General features: G+C 47.0%; 1 protein-coding gene across 3 annotated transcripts in view; it reads right to left on the bottom strand.

The window, feature by feature from the left end:
* LOC127009211 (vitamin K-dependent protein C-like) overlaps positions 1-17,461 on the bottom strand; it is a 33,072-nt gene extending 15,611 nt beyond the window's left edge. For 2 of the 3 annotated variants that reach the window (XM_050882066.1, XM_050882065.1), the window contains exons 1-2: positions 17,271-17,461; positions 14,474-15,017 (exon numbers count right to left, since the gene is read on the bottom strand). In XM_050882066.1, coding sequence (XP_050738023.1) covers positions 14,474-14,590 — 117 coding nt within the window. In that variant the 5' untranslated portion in view covers positions 14,591-15,017; positions 17,271-17,461. Of the gene's footprint in view, positions 1-14,473; positions 15,018-17,159 lie in introns of all 3 variants that reach the window. The other variant, XM_050882067.1, reaches the window with a different exon arrangement.
* Between the last annotated feature and the right edge of the window lie 735 nt (positions 17,462-18,196).

The raw sequence follows: 18,196 nt of genomic DNA, 5'->3' as shown, positions 1-18,196 counted from the left end.
TGTTTTCACTTCATGTTGTCCTGGGAGAGTTAGGATTCGTGTTTCTGGGGTTAGTGTGTGCGTGTGCGTGAGTGTATGTGCGTGCCGAGGGCGTGAGTCAGAGCAGGCGAGGAAAGAGGGGATGGAGGGCGTGAGGAAAGAAGGGAATGCGAGTTAGCAGGTGAGTAATGACAAGTGAGGAGATAATTATGGTGACTATTACTACTACTACTACTACTACTGCTACTACTACTACTTCTACTACTACTACTACTATTACTACTGCTGCTGCTGCTACAACTACTAGATATAATAACGATGATAAAAGTAAAGAAATAAAGCACAGAGACAAGGGGAAGGACAGGAGTCTAGACGCCCGGCCAGACAATATTTCCCGGTGATAGAAAGACCTTGAAGTGACCTGATCTCTCTCTCTCTCTCTCTCTCTCTCTCTCTCTCTCTCTGGTAAGGACTATTTTTTTGTTTGTGATGTTGACGATGTTATGCGGATGAAAAAAAAAAAAAAGGAATAAGGAATATGAAAAATGCGAAAAGTGTCATGAAGAAGAAAATGGAAGAATAAGACAAACGAAAGAAAGAGCAATGAAAAATGAGAATGAGAAGAGCAAGAAGGAAACGACAAAGGAAAACAGAAGGACAAGCTGAAGGGAAGGTGGCCATAAAAAAACTATAAAAATATGCTTCCACTTCCAAATGACCGACTTTCTTTTATTTTTTTACAGCCAAGGAAACAACTCTAGGGCAGAAAACAAATACAAAACAAACAAAATTATAACAACATGGCCGATACGTGTAAATGAGAATGGAGCCTGACGAAACAAGGAACGAGAACGGGACCGAATATGACTTGCAATTATTATTATTTTTTTTTTTTACAGTTAAAGAAACAGCTCAAGGGCAACCAAAAAAAAGGTGTAAAAAAAAGCCCGCTAATCGCTCTTCCCACAAAGACAAGAGTAATGAGCGGCCAAAAGAGAGGTCAAATTACTCCCTATTGAAGGAGCATCAGCTGGTGGTCAGGTCGGCACGAGGGTGGGGGGGGGAAGAGGGGGGGAACGGATATGGGCGGACTAAAGATATTATATAATTACTGATGTTGTTGGTCTCATATTTTTCCTCTTCTCCTTCGTTTTCTTCTTCGTGTTGTTGTTATGAGTGATGGGATTCTCAAAATTAATACTACTTACTTAAACGCATGCAGGATACCTAGAGTTTTTAATATATTGGGTAACGTTGTACTTCTCTTTCAGGTGTATGTGTGTGTGTGTGTGTGTGTGTGTGTGTGTGTGTGGATGGGTGGGTGGGTGGGTGAGAGAGAGAGAGAGAGAGAGAGAGAGAGAGAGAGAGAGAGAGGGTAAACAAGAATTCCCGTAAACAGTAATAAAGACAACACGATAATAATGTCAGTAGGCGTTGGACTATCATCAACTTTGAAGCACCACGCAGACCTTCCTCACCGACACCAACCCCTAAAAGAACACACACACACACACACACACACACACACACACACACAGCTGCGTCAAACGTCATTCATCAACATTCATCATCATTCCCGGAGTCTATTGGTGGCTTTGCCTGGCCGTTGTATTTCCAAGAAGTATTTTTAAGAAGCACGAAGATTAGGCAAGTAACCTACACCGTGCGCGCCTTCGAGGGTTCTAGGATATAACCTGACCCTCGACCTTCCCCCCCACACCCCCAGTACCCCTTAGACTATTCCATCAGCAGGCTCCCTCGGTTCCTAGATACGTCATGGGCTTCCTCTGTATATATCCCTCCCGAACCTAATCTTAAACACCTCCACATATTAAAAAAAAAAGTCCGCAGCATCTCACCCTACCCTGAGGCTTTAAAAGGGGCTATATTTTTAAACATTTCTGCACCCAAGAACACGTAATTTACTAGTCTCTCGTGGGAGTTTAGGCATTTCCAGGGGTACTTTTATGATCCTGGTGGTAGTCTGAGCCTTCTTCTGTACCGTGAACCTAAAAGAACACTCATTAGAACTTGATTAACCTCCCTTTTTGGCGTTTGGAAATGGTTGGTGTGAGGGTTGGGAGTATCTGACAATACCAACCTTTCCCTTTCAACGATCCCAACCTTTAAAGACCCAGAAGCCCATTGACCCATCTAGAGGCATAGTCCCCCAGCCCCCAGCCCCTCCACGGCCTCCTGACTCATCCCCTTAAACACACGTCACCTCCATCCCGCGGGTCAGGGGGTGTCAGGGAGCATAAGTATCTCCCCAGCAGCAGGGTTGTCGACCTCCCCGAGTGTGGTATGCCCCGCCCACCCCCACCCTCTGGCCCGCCGCCCTCCGTTGAGTGTAAATATTAGATTGCGTTCCTTTTTCACACACATCTACTTCTCCGATGACCATGAAAAAAGGATATGAAGCGCGGCGCCTGTAAAAAATCTTCGTTGGTATCATATGAAAACCGACCCCAGCATGAAACTGAAACGCTGTAAAATGTTTGCCCTAAAGTCGTGTTTAATGGGAACTGTTTGTGCGGTTCTCCAGTCCCCAGTCACCGTTGCCAGACTATCGTACTCAGAGCCTCGTATTTACCGGTGTCTGAGCCAGCGTTGCAAAATTGTCGTACTCATCGTATTGCATTTTCGTAGTTTTTGACGATAACTATAGCAAAAAACACAAACTTCAACAAATAACAGTTTTAATGCTAATTTTCATGATTTTCTGTCGTTATTTGTGTAGGTACGAAAGTCTGAGGCTTAAAAAATAATAAATACGTTGTGGTGAATACGATACTCTGGCAACGCTGGTCTGAGCCATAGCTATATCTAAAAAAACACCAATTATTAACCATTGTAACGATAACTATATATGAAGGCAGTTATTGGGGTCGAGGAGGCAGTTTTTGGGTCGGAAATCGGCAAACATAGGAAGCTGAGTACGACAATCTGGCAACGTTGAACTGTCTCCTGTTTGCCGCCTTTCAGCTAGTCAAGAGCGAGTCATGTCTATCGCCCCTCGTGACGTCAACAGCTATGCCTCTGCCTATACGCATTACCAACGTTCCCAGACTGTCGTACTCAGCCGCTTATATTTCCCGACTTCCTACCCCAATACTGTCTTCTGGGCTCCAATAACGAAACTCATTTATAGTTATCGTTAAAAGAGTTAGATCCTGATGTTTCTTGGCAATAGTTAGGCGTCAGAAATCGGTATATACTATGCTCTGAGTACGATAATCTTCCATGTCACTACGCCTCCCCATAACTGTACACATTACCCTTACACTACATCTTCACTGCCTCTATACATCGCCCCAACACTACATCCATGCACATCACTCCATCTCCATCACTACAACTTCACAATACTGTACATTACCTCAACACTATACCTTAACCCATTAACGCCTCCTCAACACTGCATCCATCACCTCTATCCAAACACGATACCTCCACAGTCCATTCACCTATTACCCCTTCCGCAATATAGAGTACCGTACCCTTCAAACTCTCCCCAAACATTACCGTACATCCAAATCTCCCTTCACCTCTTACCCTTTCCGCATTTTGGAGTACCGTACCCATCAACCTCTTCCCAAACATTACCGTACATCCAAATCTCCCTCACCTTTCCGGAATAAAGAGAACGGTACCCATCCACCTCTTCTCAAACATTGCATCCCCATTCCCCTTCATCCTTACCCCAGAGTACTGTACCCATCAAACTCTCCTCAAACATTACCGTACATCCAAATCTCCCTTCACCTCTTACCCTTTCCGCATTGTGGAGTACCGTACCCATCAACCTCTTCCCAAACATTACCGTACATCCAAATCTCCCTCACCTTTCCGGAATAAAGAGAACGGTACCCATCCACCTCTTCCCAAACACTGCATCCCCATTCCCCTTCATCCTTACCCCAGAGCACCGTACCCATCAACCTCTTCCCCAGCGGGACCTTCGCCGCACCTGCCACTATAGGATTTCAACATCTCCCTCTTCGTCCCTGCCACCACCACCAACAGCGCCCCGTCACAGCCATCCTTTAGGTCCGCCGCCTGCCGCCTCTCCTGCCGCTAGAGTTACAATGTCCTCGTTCTGTCAGCGTCATGTCACGACTCCTGGGGATGGCTCTTCCGGGTCTGTGTGCTTAAGCCGCCTCTGCCTTCCACCCTCCATCTTCTCCACTCCTACCCTACCTCTGGCTGCCTATATATACCTAACCTAACCTTACTTTACCATACCTTACCTAATCTAACCTAACCTTACTTTACCATACCTTACCTTACCTAACCTAACCTAACCTAACCTAACCTAACCTAACCTTACTTTACCATACCTTACCTTACCTTACCTAACCTAACCTAACTTATCCTAACCTAACCAACAGTAACCTAACCTCTATACTTTACCATACCTTACCTTACCTTACCTAACCTAACCTAACCTATCCTATCCTAACCTAACCCACCCCACAGTAACCTAACCTTACTTTACCATACCTTACCTTACCTAACCTAACCTAACCTAACCTATCCTAACTTAGCCCAATCCACAGTAACCTAACCTCTATACTTTACCATACCTTACCTTATCTTACTTTACCTAACCTAACCTAACCTCACCTAACCAAACCTAACCTTACTTTACCTTACCTAACCTAACCTAACCTAACCTATGCAACCTAACCCACCCCACAGTAACCTAACTTAACCTCTATACTTTACCTTACCTTACCTTACCTAACCAAACCTAACCTCTATACCCCTTCTTAGACTACTCCATCCTTGCCTCACTGTCCTGTCTCCCCTTCCACGTTCTCCTTCACCCCTGCCTCCATTTCACATCCTCCTCCAGCTCTGACTCCCCCCCCTCCCCCCTCCCCCCATAGCCTACTCCACCCTTGCCACACCATGTCCCCTTTTTTTTCACTTGCCTTACCCTCCACATCCCATTTTTTTCTACTCCTACCTCCCCTTCCACATCCTCCTCCACCCCTGCTGCCTCCATTTCACGTTCTCCAGCTCTGACCTTCCTCCTCCACACCCTACCCGTCCATAGCCTACTCCACCTTTGCCTCACCCTCCACATCCCTTTTCTTTCACTCCTGCCTCCTCTTCCACATCCTCCTCCACCCCTGCTGCCTCCATTTTACGTTCTCCTCCAGCTCTGACCTTCCTCCTCCACACCCTCCCACTCCATAGCCTACTCCACCTTTGCCTCACCCTCCACATCCCTTTTCTTTCACTCCTGCCTCCTCTTCCACGTCCTCCTCCACCTCTGCTGCCTATTTTTCACATCCTCATTAAATCCAAGACCTCCACCCTCCACCTCCTCCTTCATAGACTACTCCACCCTTGCCTCGCCCTCCACATTTTTTTTCCACTTCTGCCTCCCCTTCCACGTCCTTCTCCACCTCTGTCTCCATTTCACGTCCTCCTTCAACCCATGACCTCCCCTTCCACACCCTCCTCCCCCTCTGCCTCCTCCTCCTCCTCCTCCACTCCTATCTCCTCATACCTATCTGTCGGCTGGGCGATTAGTCACCCTATTTGTCTGTCTGTTCAGTACTTTAGATCACTGTAGATGACTCTTCCGGGTTTGTATATACAGCCCCGTGCCACCTCCTCCACCCACCGACGCCTCTCCCTCCACATCATCCACTTCTACTTCAAATCTGTTTACTCCACATCATCCGCTCCTGTAAGTTGACCGGTCTGCTTATTTGCCCGTGTATATGTCGGTGTTTAGCAAGAGGTGATTTTTTGGCTTCCGTTTACGTTTGTGTGTGAGTGATGCGTCGCTTTTTGTGCTATCCATTGGTGTTGTCACGTGAATGGATGGTCCCTTTGCTTACATGACCTCCTTGAGAGAGAGAGAGAGAGAGAGAGAGAGAGAGAGAGAGAGAGAGAGAGAGAGAGAGAGAGAGAGAGAGAGAAAGAAAGAAAGAGAGAAAGAAAGAAAGGAGAGGCAGAAATAAATAAATAAAGAGAGAAAGAAAGAAAGGAAGAGAGGCAGAAAGAAAAGAAAGAAAGAAAAAAAAAGAAAGAAGGAAAGAGAGAGAATGTGTGTGTGTGTGTGTGTGTGTGTGTGTGTGTGTGTGTGTGTGTGTGTGTGTGTGTGTGTGTGTGCGTGCAGCGTCTCACCTTTGTCACGCCCTCGGAAGTCTGGCACTGTTTTCGTCATCACGGCGGACACCCTTGCACTGTCTGGCTCGCTTCTCGCTGCCTAATCCCTTTTTGCTGTCCCTGTTCCTCGAAGGTACACGTACTCTCTGTTTACTCAGGTTTTTCGTATTGAGTTACTTGGTTTCTTGCTTTCGTTTTTTTTTATCCTCTGGGACGGCAGGCGACTTGTGTGGGCAGGCGAGTGACAAGACGCGCACCACCTGGAGGCATGGAGCAGCATTTCACCGCAGCAAAAACTTGTCTTCTCCCTTCGTAATTTCACTCAGTTACCGGCACCGCGCACAGGAGCAAGTTACGCGTCCTAGTGAATGAGTAAGGATCCCATCACCACACACAGGAGCAATAGTTATGCGTCCTAGTGAATGAGTAAGGATCCCATCACTCTAATCGGCAGGGAGGGCATACCTGTACCTTCGTCGACGGGGTATGGCTCCACTCCGCTTACCAATGAATCACCGCCGCAAAAACTTGTCTCCTCCCTTCGTAATTTCACCCAGTTACCGGCACCACACACAGGAGCACACACGCGTCCTAGTGAATGAGTAAGGATCCCATCACTCTAATCAGTAGGGACGGCATGCCTGTACCTTCGTCGACGGGGTATTGCTCCACTCCGCTTACCAATGAGTGACCAGAACCAATTTACAGCGTCGCAGCGGCAGTCCAGTCATGCTACAGGAAGTGCGAGGTGACCTTCACGCCGTCGCCGCTGGCCTAAGGATGCAGAGTCCACTGGCGCCATGCAGCCCAGGATGTCCTTTGCATGATTATATTCTCTTCCGTCCAGCCGTCGCCAAGAAGTGCCGGGCGACGAGTCTGGGGCGTGTGCCGTGCCCGCAGGTGTGGGGGGAGGGGGGTGGCAGGGGAGGGAGACTGAGGGAGGGGGAGGGGAGAGAGGATAAGCTGTAGCGGATGTAATGTGGCTGCATGTGTTGGGTAAGTGCGGGGAGGGATAATAGCAGAGGAGGAGAATGTGGAGGTGTAAGGAGGAGGAAGCTGGGGCGGCTGGGGTGGCTGTGAGAGAAAGGTGATAGTGTGAAGGGGAGGGAGGGGTTGCGGGGGGTTAGGCAGGGTGGGAGCTGGAGGCAGAGTTAGTGGGGAAGGGTTGAAGAGGGGTGAAGGTGTGAGGGAGAGGATATGCAGGGTGTGAAGGGGTGGGAGGAGGTTGGAAAGTTAGGGGGAGGCTGTGGTGGGGTGAAGGGGAGTGAGGGAGAGGTGGAAGGAGGTGGAAGAGTGAAGGTAAAGCTGTGAGGGGGGGGGGGTGAAGAGGGGAGGGAATGAGGGAGAGGATATGGAATGTAGGAGGGGGTGGGCATAGCTAGCAAATTGGGGGTAAGGTTGTGAGGGGGGTGAAGGGAGGGAGGGAAGGGTTATGCGCGGTGTGAAGAGGTGGGAGGAGGTGGGGAAGTGTGGGTAAGGCTGTGGGGTGTGGGTGAAGGGGAGTGGCGGGGTAAGGGAAAGGTTAAGGAAGGTGGGAGGGGGTGTGAAGATCTAGCAAAGGGGGGGTAAGGTTGTGAGGGGGGTGAAGGGAGTGAGGGAGGGATTATGGAGGGTGGGAGGGGGTGGGAAATATAGCAAAGGGGGGTGAGGTTGTGAGGGGGGTGAAGGGGAGTGAGGGAGGGGTTAGGGAGAGTGGGAAGGGGTGTGAAGATCTAGCAAAGGGGGAGTAAGGTTGTGAGGGGGATGAAGGGAGTGAGGGAGGGGTTATGGAGGGTGGGAGGGGGTGTGAAGATCTAGCAAAAGGGGGGGTAAGGTTGTGAGGGGGGTGAAGGGGAGTGAGGGAGGGGTTAGGGAGGGTGGGAAGGAGTGTGTGCGTGTGTGTGTGTGTGTGTGTGTGTGTGTGTTGGGTGGCGCCAGGAAATAACATAAGGAAGTTGCTCGCCCTTCAGACCGTTGACTTATGTTGTGACCCAGTTCAACGCAAGGTCTTTCTGCTTTCTTTATTATCTTTACTAATCTTGTTTTATACTCTTATGCATATTTTTCTTATTATCATCGTCACAATCTTCATCATCGACATCATCAGCATTCCTTCCCTTGCTATATCGTCCCATAAACAACTCGTGATAAAGTGACGGGAAAAAAATCTCGCTAAATAAAGATCTGATCAACGGCTACCTGAAGAATCGTCGCTAACTGCAGGCTAGATTCCAACACCACCTTACGGGACCAGTGAGCCAGCCTGCCATCAGCTGTCTGTGCACACCTGCGTCCCTCCCCGCCAAGGCTGCCACCGTGCATGCTTCTAGGCGGTGAAGACTCAGGTAAAAAATGTTCTCGTCTCCTTACTTCATAATAACTTTAACATGTTGGAATCAGTGCAGAGAATAATAATAAAATATTTTCTACTTGATAAATTTGCCGTACGGGGAAAACTTTAAATTATAGATATGCATTATGTAAAACAGCAACTGCAGCTTGGAGTGTGACGGAAGATGATTTAGATAAATTTCTAGTTGTAAAATATAGGACTCGTACTAATGGATTAAAGTTAGAAATTCTGATTTACCAAAAAATTAATCATGAGCAAGAATTAATTTTCGAATACAGCAGTGAACGAGTGGAGCAGACTTGGGAGCCATGTGGTAAGTGTCAGAATTTCAACACCATAGATAGCTTAAAAAAAAAAAATTGTTAGAGATAATCATATTCATAAATGTTGAGGATAAGAGGTTTTAAGTTTATAGGAGTCACCCTGTGTGGGCAGACAGGCCTCTTGGAGAACCTTGTGTTATAATTTTCTTATATCTTGCGCCTGTTATCGCCATACAAAACGCTTGGAGCTGCTCAGCCTGTAATCATGGGAGGAGGGGAGGTCATGGGAGCGCGATAATCGTTGTCCAGGGCCACCGGCACAGCCACTCCCTCCCCGCACGCCGGCGAGTAATTCTCAGCACCCCGGCAGGCTTTGTTTATAGTCGCCCTGACAGACGCTGCACACCCCGCCACCCGCCCATAATAATCAAGGTAGAAAGGAGGTGAATGGGAGCCGTCTATTTAGATTCCAGGCGCCAGTGTTTGAAATAGCACGGCTAGACGTGCCGATAAAACTTAAGTTAACCGTGGATTATTCTTATTCTTATTCTTATTTTTATTCTTATTCTTATTCTTATTATCAATATTATTATCATTACTATAACAACAATTATGTATCACATTGTTATTACTGTCGTTGATGGTTTTGTTGCAAGCGACGCCAAGGTGATGAAGACGATTTGTTTACATGTCCAGTCTGAGAGGAGAGAGAGACCTTCCGCGTCAGTCAGGGAACAGACGACCCCGCGCCGCGCATCCTCCTCAAGGGCTGCGGCGGAGGACACGGCACTGTGACGGCAGGCTGTTGCTGCTGCTGCTTGCGTCACAATAATATTTCCATGTAAGGCGTCAAATTAGCTTCACCCTCGCTCAAAACTACTAAATATTTATGCAGTGTATGCTCGGCAGCTGCTCAAAGTGCAAAGAAGCTGCATTTTCCCCCCGCGCCATGCAAGACAACGCGGCGTGCCTGGGTCGGGTAGACAGAATAACAAACGTAGGCGGTGCTTCCTGCAGACCATTGATGAGAGAGAGAGAGAGAGAGAGAGAGAGAGAGAGAGAGAGAGAGAGAGAGAGAGAGAGAATGAGCGGGGAGGAAGGAAGGGAGAGCGCGGATAACAGGCGGCCATACTTAATCACTCGTACTACATGCAAGTCACTTCTTGGGTTCCGAATACACCTCTCGATTCTTTGATTGTCGGAAGAGAGAAAGAGAGAGAGAGAGAGAGAGAGAGAGAGAGAGAGAGGGGAGTGTTTGGGTGTGGCAGGGATGACGCTTGTATAGAGGGAGTGGTGGGAATGGAGATGGTGTTGTCTTTGCCCTCTGCCATTTCCAAGACCAAAATAACACCTCACACGTCACCCTTACAGCTTGTTGGTCATGGTGCTGATGATGATGGTGATAATGATGATGGATGATGGGTAATGGAGTGGGACTATAAGTATAAGTAGGGAGAGAGTATGTAGTGATGGTATATATATAGGAATGGTGTAGGAAGAGAGTATTGGAATGGCAGGGATGATGGTGGAGCAAATGGTATGCGTGTGAATGATAGGTAATGAAATGGGTTTATGGAGATGGTAGGAATGGTGGTAGTGGAGCTTATCGGAAAGGCAGTACTAAAGGTTGTGATGGTATATGTGTAAATGATAAGAATATAAGAACATAAGAACGCAAGGAGTCTGCAAGAGGCGGAGGCAGTGGTGGTGGTGGTGGGGGTGGTTCAGCAAGGTTATTTTATTGCGACCCAGTTATATTTTAAGTCTTATCCTCGGGACCCACTGCCAGACTCTTTGACAGGACTAAGAGCTGCGCGTCATATGCTGTCCGGTATTTAATTATCCACCTAATACGAACTGGGGACCCGAATAGTAACCTGTCGCTATCCTCTGGTAGGTCGCAACCCTTACTATGAAGATTCTAAAGACAGCCTTCCTATGCCTACGACTTCAACGCTTCCAGGAGGGGAGTATCAAGGCGCCTGCCTCTCCATCCGATTTTGACTGTCTTTCGGGTACTTATACTATCAACTATATGCAGAAGAAGCGCTTGCGGACTTTTTTCGTTTATTGTTTATTTTGCCCTAACTTGAGCATCCTCCTTTACTGAAAAAAAAATAGTATTGGTGGATAGTATAGGAATAAGCGATGGAAATATATAAGAAAAAAGATTTTTCACTGAATTCATGTTATAATACGAGAACTTATTAGGGAAAAGTTTTTGGCCAGCTGACTCGATAAGACGAAAAACTCCCAAACCACAGGATCGTCTCTCTCTCTCTCTCTCAGGGCTAAGTACAATAATGGTCTGTACAGTCTTGCGGCAGAAGAAGTAAAAGAGCAAACTGAAGCCCAGATAATGAAGACACACTAGCGCTAATCACTCAGATAAGGACAAAATAACTATGTAAACAAGAGCGGTCACAACGAACCAGCCTGCTGTGACTTAAGAAAAACACATCTCCTCTGATAGTATTTGTGTAAGGACATAAGGAGTCGACGAGATTTAAAAAGCTCGGTATTGCGTAAGATTCTATACACTGCACTAGCCTTTCTTAATTCTCTCTTTTCTTATTTGTATTTATTTTTATATTTCATTAACCTCAAGGCATGGAGAGACTACAAATTATCAAGAGATCATTGTTATGTAAGATTTTTTTGCCTACTCAGGGTAAATGAGAACTTGAGGGCATACGCTATAGCTACAAGTGGCCTCAGTGCTCATCTCCGTCACTGCTCTAGACTTTACACTAATCCATCTTTCTTACATGTGGTCTGTTCGCCATTATTACGCAACCTTTTTAATTGTTAACGTTGACTTTCATAATTCATCTCACTTTCCCAAACCTAGTAGTTACTGTTCTGATATGAGTACTATAGCTGGAAGAGTGCGTACAAATTGGTGAGCACTTTTTTTATATATTTTTTACGTTAACTTTCATGATTCATCTCAGTTTTCCTAAAGAGTAATTGTTATGATACGAGTTCTAACTGGAAGGATGCGTACGAATTGGTGAGCACAACTATTTATATATATCCTTGTGCGCGGGTTTTTGGGTCAGTCCCGTCCCTGGCCAGCGTCTCGCCTCACCTCACTGCCTGAAACACCGCTAATGAGGCGTCGTGTTACGTTATCCTGTTGTCAAGAGACTAATTGAGCTGGCTTCATCTCTCTCTCTCTCTCTCTCTCTCTCTCTCTCTCTCTCTCTCTGCAGATAACGAACCCACGCAGGACCGAGGCTGATGAATCCTGTCTCATTTTTCAGTCTCGTCTCTGTAATTATCGCCTCCAACAGCCTCTCTCTCTCTCTCTCTCCGTTTCTTCTTCTTCTTCTTCTACTACTTCTACTTCTTCTTCTCATCTGAACTCTGAATGAACACAATAGTCCAGGGTAAGTCAGTCAGTCAATCAGTAAGTGTCAGTAAGTAGTAAGTATGTAAGTAAGTATGTAAGTAAGACACCACCCAGCTCCCTAGTGAGGCTCGTGTTGCCGGGATCGCTGCATGGAGGTGCCGGGCCCTGCATGGATGGACACAGGCAGGGCAGACAAGGTCACACGGCCCACTCACGCTTCCTAACCTCCATCGCGCGGCCACGAGGCAACTTTTTCCGCGTGCGACCTTTAGGGAAGACTCGTAGGAAGAAAGCGAAGGCGTGTGTTGAATGCCACTCCTTGACCCCTTCCACCTCTACCATCCCCTCCCTTCCCCCCTCTGCCCCCCCCCCCCTGTTACCTTGGCCTCCAGCTTCACCACCTGGACCACTCTCACTAGCTCCACTACCTCTTGCCCCTATCGTTACCTTGGCCTCCACTTCCACCATATGCGCCGCCACATCCTCACCTGAGCCCTTAGAACCATCCTTGGCATTATCTGTTCTCTTCCCGCGACTAATTTTATCCTTTCGTCCTTCACACCTATTCGCACATGATTCTGCGTTGGTCTGAGCGCTTTGCCAAACACACACACTCACTTAACCTCTTCAGTACCATGACGCAGTATATGAGTCATTTCATCTCTCGAACCATATCCTAGAGACGCAAACCAGGATATGGCATGGAGGTTATGTTTTGTCTGTTTGTATTGAAGGGGTTAATACCCGCCACAAATAAGGATCTCGTTTGAACGGGTAATGTTTGGGATCAGGATTAAAGTGATTGTGTCGGGTTGTTATTCTATTCTTACTCCCTTTTTATGCGTCGCTACATGTTCTTCAAATATCCTTTTTTTGTATTCTTTGCTTCAGCCCAGTTATCATCATTTCAAAGACCCATATTATAACCTCAACAGCACTGGGGCCTTTGTAAATCAAGTTCGTCTCTCTGTCAAAGAAAATAAACACCTCCACATCCGTACACACACACACACAGCCAACCATCGCCGCCCAGTCTGCTCTTATCGCTGCTCTCGGGGTCACGATACCGCACAGAAGCTAGTGTCGAGAACTCGCCTTCCGTATTCCCACAAACACAACAACAAACCTCTCACGTGTCTGCCTGGCTGGTGGCGACGGCGAGGTTGGGGCAAGGGTGTGAGGGTGAGGGGATATGATGTTCTTGGGATGAGTTGGTGGTTGAGTTGGTGGTGGATGGTGGTAACGGGGAGGTGGTAGGGAGATGTGGTGGTGGTGATGGTGGTGATGGAGGGTGTAGTTTGGTAGGCTAATGAGGTGACAGAGAATGACAAATCACCGCTGATAATGATAGTGAAAGAGACACGAGAGAGAGAGAGAGAGAGAGAGAGAGAGAGAGAGAGAGAGAGAGAGAGAGAGAGAGAGGTTATGGACAAGTGTTCAAGGAGGGTTTTAATCCGGTACATAAACAGTGTGTGTGTGTGTGTGTGTGTGTGTGTGTGTGCTTGGAGTGGTAGAAAGAGGAGAGGAGAGAGAGAGGAATGATTATGAGGTGTCTGGGATCAACTCAAACGACCTCTCTTATGAAACATTTGCCTTCACCCATCTCTCTCTCTCTCTCTCTCTCTCTCTCTCTCTCTCTCTCCATACCAGGACCCTTCAAAGTATAGGTCGTGCGATAGACGTCAATATGGGCGCCACTCCTTAGCATAGAGATAACTAGGCACCAGACGGCGAGACAGACAGACACCTAGCTATTAATACGGTCACGAGGCTTGCATAGGGGGCGCGAGGGTAATGCTTAAAATATAACTGGGGCACACTGAGAAAAACAGGTTGAATTAAGAACGAGTCTACAGATAGGATAAGGAGGTTTTTCATCGTCTTTTTTCTCTTTCTCCTCTTCCATAATTTCGTTTTCTTTCCTTTTCATCCCAATTCCTTTTTCTTTTTCCTTTATTTCTTCTTCCTCTTCGTTCCTTTTCTATTTTTCTTTGCTTCTTACTCTCTCTTTTACACACACACACACACACACACACACACACACACACTCCATCCACAGATTCCAACCAAGGGCAAATGTCCCCTTCTCAGTACACACACACACTCTCTCTCTCTCTCTCTCTCTCTCTCTCTCTCTCTCTCTCTCTCTCTCACACACACACACACACACACACACACACGGTCTACAACTCATGAAGGACACGAGACGAGATCGAACAAGAGGGAAAGTTAATTGGGCGAAGAGATTGAACGGACACGAGAGAGAGAGAGAGAGAGAGAGAGAGAGAGAGAGAGAGAGAGAGAGAGAGAGAGAGCATACGCATCTCAAAATACACAAACCATCAAAGTTAGTAGCAAGCAACATGTTATCTAAAAGAGAGAGAAAACGTAACGCATGAGAAGAGGGTAACTCACCAATTTCCTCCGGTTATGACGTTTCCTGTGGGCACGTGAGCGTTTTTTGGCAGCCCCCACCTCCTCCGCCGCCGCCAGCACCCCAACCACCACCGTCACCATCACCCACAGTTTCATCTTCCCTGTGTAGCCCCTTCCTCTCTAGCCTCCAGTAGCAATGAGGTAGAAGCAGAGTCAGTGCGTTCCTTCCTCCTTCACTGTCTCCCACGTGTTAGATAGGGTACAGTGGAAGGCGCCTCTTGTCCTGCCAAAGGATCACGAGGAAGCTGGTTCGAGGGAGTGGCAAGTCGTGGGTGCTGAGGTAGTGGTGCTGGGTGTCGTGATGGCGGGAGGCGCGTGGGGATGAGGGGATGATGATGGCGTCTTGTGAGAACAGTGCTATATATTTCCTGGTTTGCGGCTGACGTGACGGATTGGCTGGCGGGTGATTTCCCAAGCGGTGGATGGCGCGTGGATGAGCTTGGGTCCTCGTAGCGTTGTGAATGGGCGGGATCTTCCTCTCTCTCTCTCAGCTTCTAGTGCCTCGGTGCAGATTTTGACACGCCTTCAATATGCGGTGGCGAAAGAAAACAAACTATAATCCAATCTCTTCCCGTTACTAAAAGACCGAACACTCTGTACTCTATTAACTTTAAAAACAATCAAAAGCCAAAGCAAAATATTCAAGAGATGGTGTTTCTAGCCTCCTCCTTTCGTGCAGATATTATTGTCACGCTTTCAAGAGGGAAGGATTAATTAAGACTAAACCTATTTCCGTAAACAAGACTGTACAATACATAGCCTAATAACGATGAAAATAAGATATCGTAAACCCACCTAAGCAAACAAGACGTAGCCTATTGCAAAGATAAAAAAAAAAAATCGTAAAACTAACCTATTTATGTAAGCAGGACTGTACAATACGTAGCCTAATAACGATGAAAATAAGATATCGTAAACCCACCTATCTAAGTAAACAAGACTAGACAATATGTAGCCTATTGCAAAGATAAAACAAAATCGTAAAACTAACCTATTTCTGTAAGCAGGATTGTACAATACGTAGCCTAATAACGATGAAAATAAGATATCGTAAACCCACCTATCTAAGTAAACAAGACTAGACAATACGTAGCCTATTGCAAAGAAAAAAAAATAAGATCGCAAAACTACCCTATTTCTGTAAGTAGGACTACAATACATAGCCTAATACAACCATAAAAAATAGATATCATTAACCCACCTTTCCCTAAAAACAAAACTGGATAATAAATAGCCTACTGACGAAAAAGAAAACACTAAACTCTAATCCCCGTAAACAAAACACCAAAGAACACTTACCTATACATACCCTCTAAAATAAGATAAAAATAAATAGCCTACTGTATCTTTTTCCGTAAACAAGCGCCCGAGGAATAGCCTACCGTACGCGTCCAATTATCCTATAAAAAAATCCGAGTCAAAGCAACATATTCAGGAGAAATAAACAGATTCTTTTGGGAGTAACTCGAGCATGAAGGTCAATTTGGCTGGTAGCGTATTATAGCCTCTCATCTCTTCCCCAACCCCCTCCCCATCATCCCCTTCATCATCCCCAAACTTCGTCCTCTTCCTGCTCCTTGTAGACTTTCCCTCCCACCCCCTCAAAGGAGCCGTGTCCCCCAAGGCTGGTCACTGTTACCGCGACTGTCCCCAGCCGTCTTTGGATCCTAATATAGAGGGCTTAAGCAAATGAGGAGGAAGAGGAGTTGTAAAGTTGTGGGAAGGAGAAGGTAGAGGAGGAGAGGAGGGTATGGAGAGACGTGAGGGCATGATGAGGGTTGTAAAAGAGGAGGGAGTTTAAGAGGTCAAGAATGAGGAGGAGAAAAATGATGGTGATGATGATAGTGAAGAGAAGGTCGAGAAGGTGAAAAGAAGGAAAGAAGTGAGGGAAGGGAGGGAGGAGACGAAGGAGGAAAGGAGGAACAGAAGACAAAAAAAATGAAAAAAAAAGACTTGAAGAAAAGAATAAAAAGTACAGAAAGAAGGAAAGAGGGAAGGAAGGAAGGAAAAAGAAAAGGAAAGAAGGAAAGAGCGACAGGGGTAGAAAAAAAAAGTCAATGAAAATGTAAAAGAAAGGAGAAAAGGATAAAGAAGACTGGATAAATAAGAAAAGGGTAAATAGTACACAATAAAGAAGTATAAAGAGAAGCGGAGGATTGACGAGAAGCAGAGGAAGAGGAGGAGAAAGTGGAGGTTCATTATCCTGGACACTCATATATGTTTGCTTGTTTTGCTCTGGGACTATTTACCTTCTTAACTTACAAAAGATTTTACTGCACCAAGTTTACTACCGACATACCTACCAACCTCCATGCCTATACCCTCTTATCTGCCTGTCAGTGCATATATGAGCTGTATTCATTCCCCTTTCTTCCCCTATGCATGTTTATATTATCTATCTACCATTTTCCCACGGTTATCTTTTATCTTATCTCGTTTATCTATTACGAGTGTGTATTGCGTCTTGTGTTGCATCCGAGAAAAGTACAGTTTTTCTTTTTCATTTCACAATACAAATACTATAGAGTTGATACATATTTTTCTCCTATACACACAAATCCACATTGAAATTCGTGTATTTTCGTAATGTTATTTGGGGCGGTGGTTAGTTCGTGCACTCAGGGATAGTTATAAGAAGGCCTTCAGGTTTTCACGGGATACTAACACAAAGTCAGCTCTCACGGTGCCGCCCTCAGCACTTAAAAGGCAGCCCGTGCTTCTCTCACTTCGCCGATGCAAATTCTTCATCCCTCGCAGCTGGGACACGAGCACTTACACTGAGCGACTATCGGCGTCACGGCTCGACACTTCACACTCAGCCTCACGCACCGCCAAACACTGAGATAGGCCTGGCGTGTGCGTGCGCGTGTGTGTGTGTCTGTGTGCAAGTGTGTATGTGTGAGAGGGTAGGGAGCTGCCGCCTCCACCACGCACGCCAGCCTCTGTCTCACTGACGCTGACTGACCCTCACCTCGTCTCGCAGCTCGCCCGCCAGCCCGCCAGCCTCCTGCAGCCCTGTCCTCCCCTCCATCACCCTTTCCTTGCCGCTTCCCTCTTCCTCCTCAACCCTTCTTCCTGTATGTGGTGTTCCTATCTCGTTTTCCGCGTGTGCCCCCAAGTTCAGATGATCTTGATAGTGGGTTTACAGTGGCGTCCCTCGGCTGATGCTGGTGTAATGGCTATGATCATCTGTCTTCCACTCACCCACTGCATCTCCGAGGATGAAGCAGGCGTGAACCCCCTTTCGCTGTACATTATCATTATTTTTACATTATCACTTCCGGGGTAGGGGCGGGAAGGGGGACGGGAAGGCTTGCCACACAGCACCCAGGAATCTTGTATGGCTGGGCAGCGGCAGCCACCCGCTCCCCGTCAAGGCCGTGGCCAAGGCAGCCCTTATCAGTACATCGAGGTAACCTTATCTCCGCCACATATAGAGGAACCATATGTGGATGTTTTGCGGCAGCGTGGTTGCGTCAGTGTGGGTTGGTGGCTTGTATTCCGTTTCCTGAGCCGGCGTCGCCTTCGTGTGTGTGTGGCGCTGGTTTGTATGCTAGCCTCGTCTGGCGGGCGGGTCGCTGTCATCTCCCGCATCAATGCCCATCACTCATGTTAACGCCTTTCTCTCGTAACGTCTTGTTGCTCTCGCTGGGGGGTCACTGTAAGCAGGCAAGCAGCTGTGGTCAACGTGTCCTTGTTAAC

Source organism: Eriocheir sinensis, chromosome 40 (assembly GCF_024679095.1).
Source record: "Eriocheir sinensis breed Jianghai 21 chromosome 40, ASM2467909v1, whole genome shotgun sequence".
Classification (NCBI taxonomy): Eukaryota; Metazoa; Arthropoda; class Malacostraca; order Decapoda; family Varunidae; genus Eriocheir; species Eriocheir sinensis.
The sequence above is the reverse complement of the archived record's forward strand: the minus strand, read 5'-3'. Positions and strand labels throughout refer to the sequence as shown.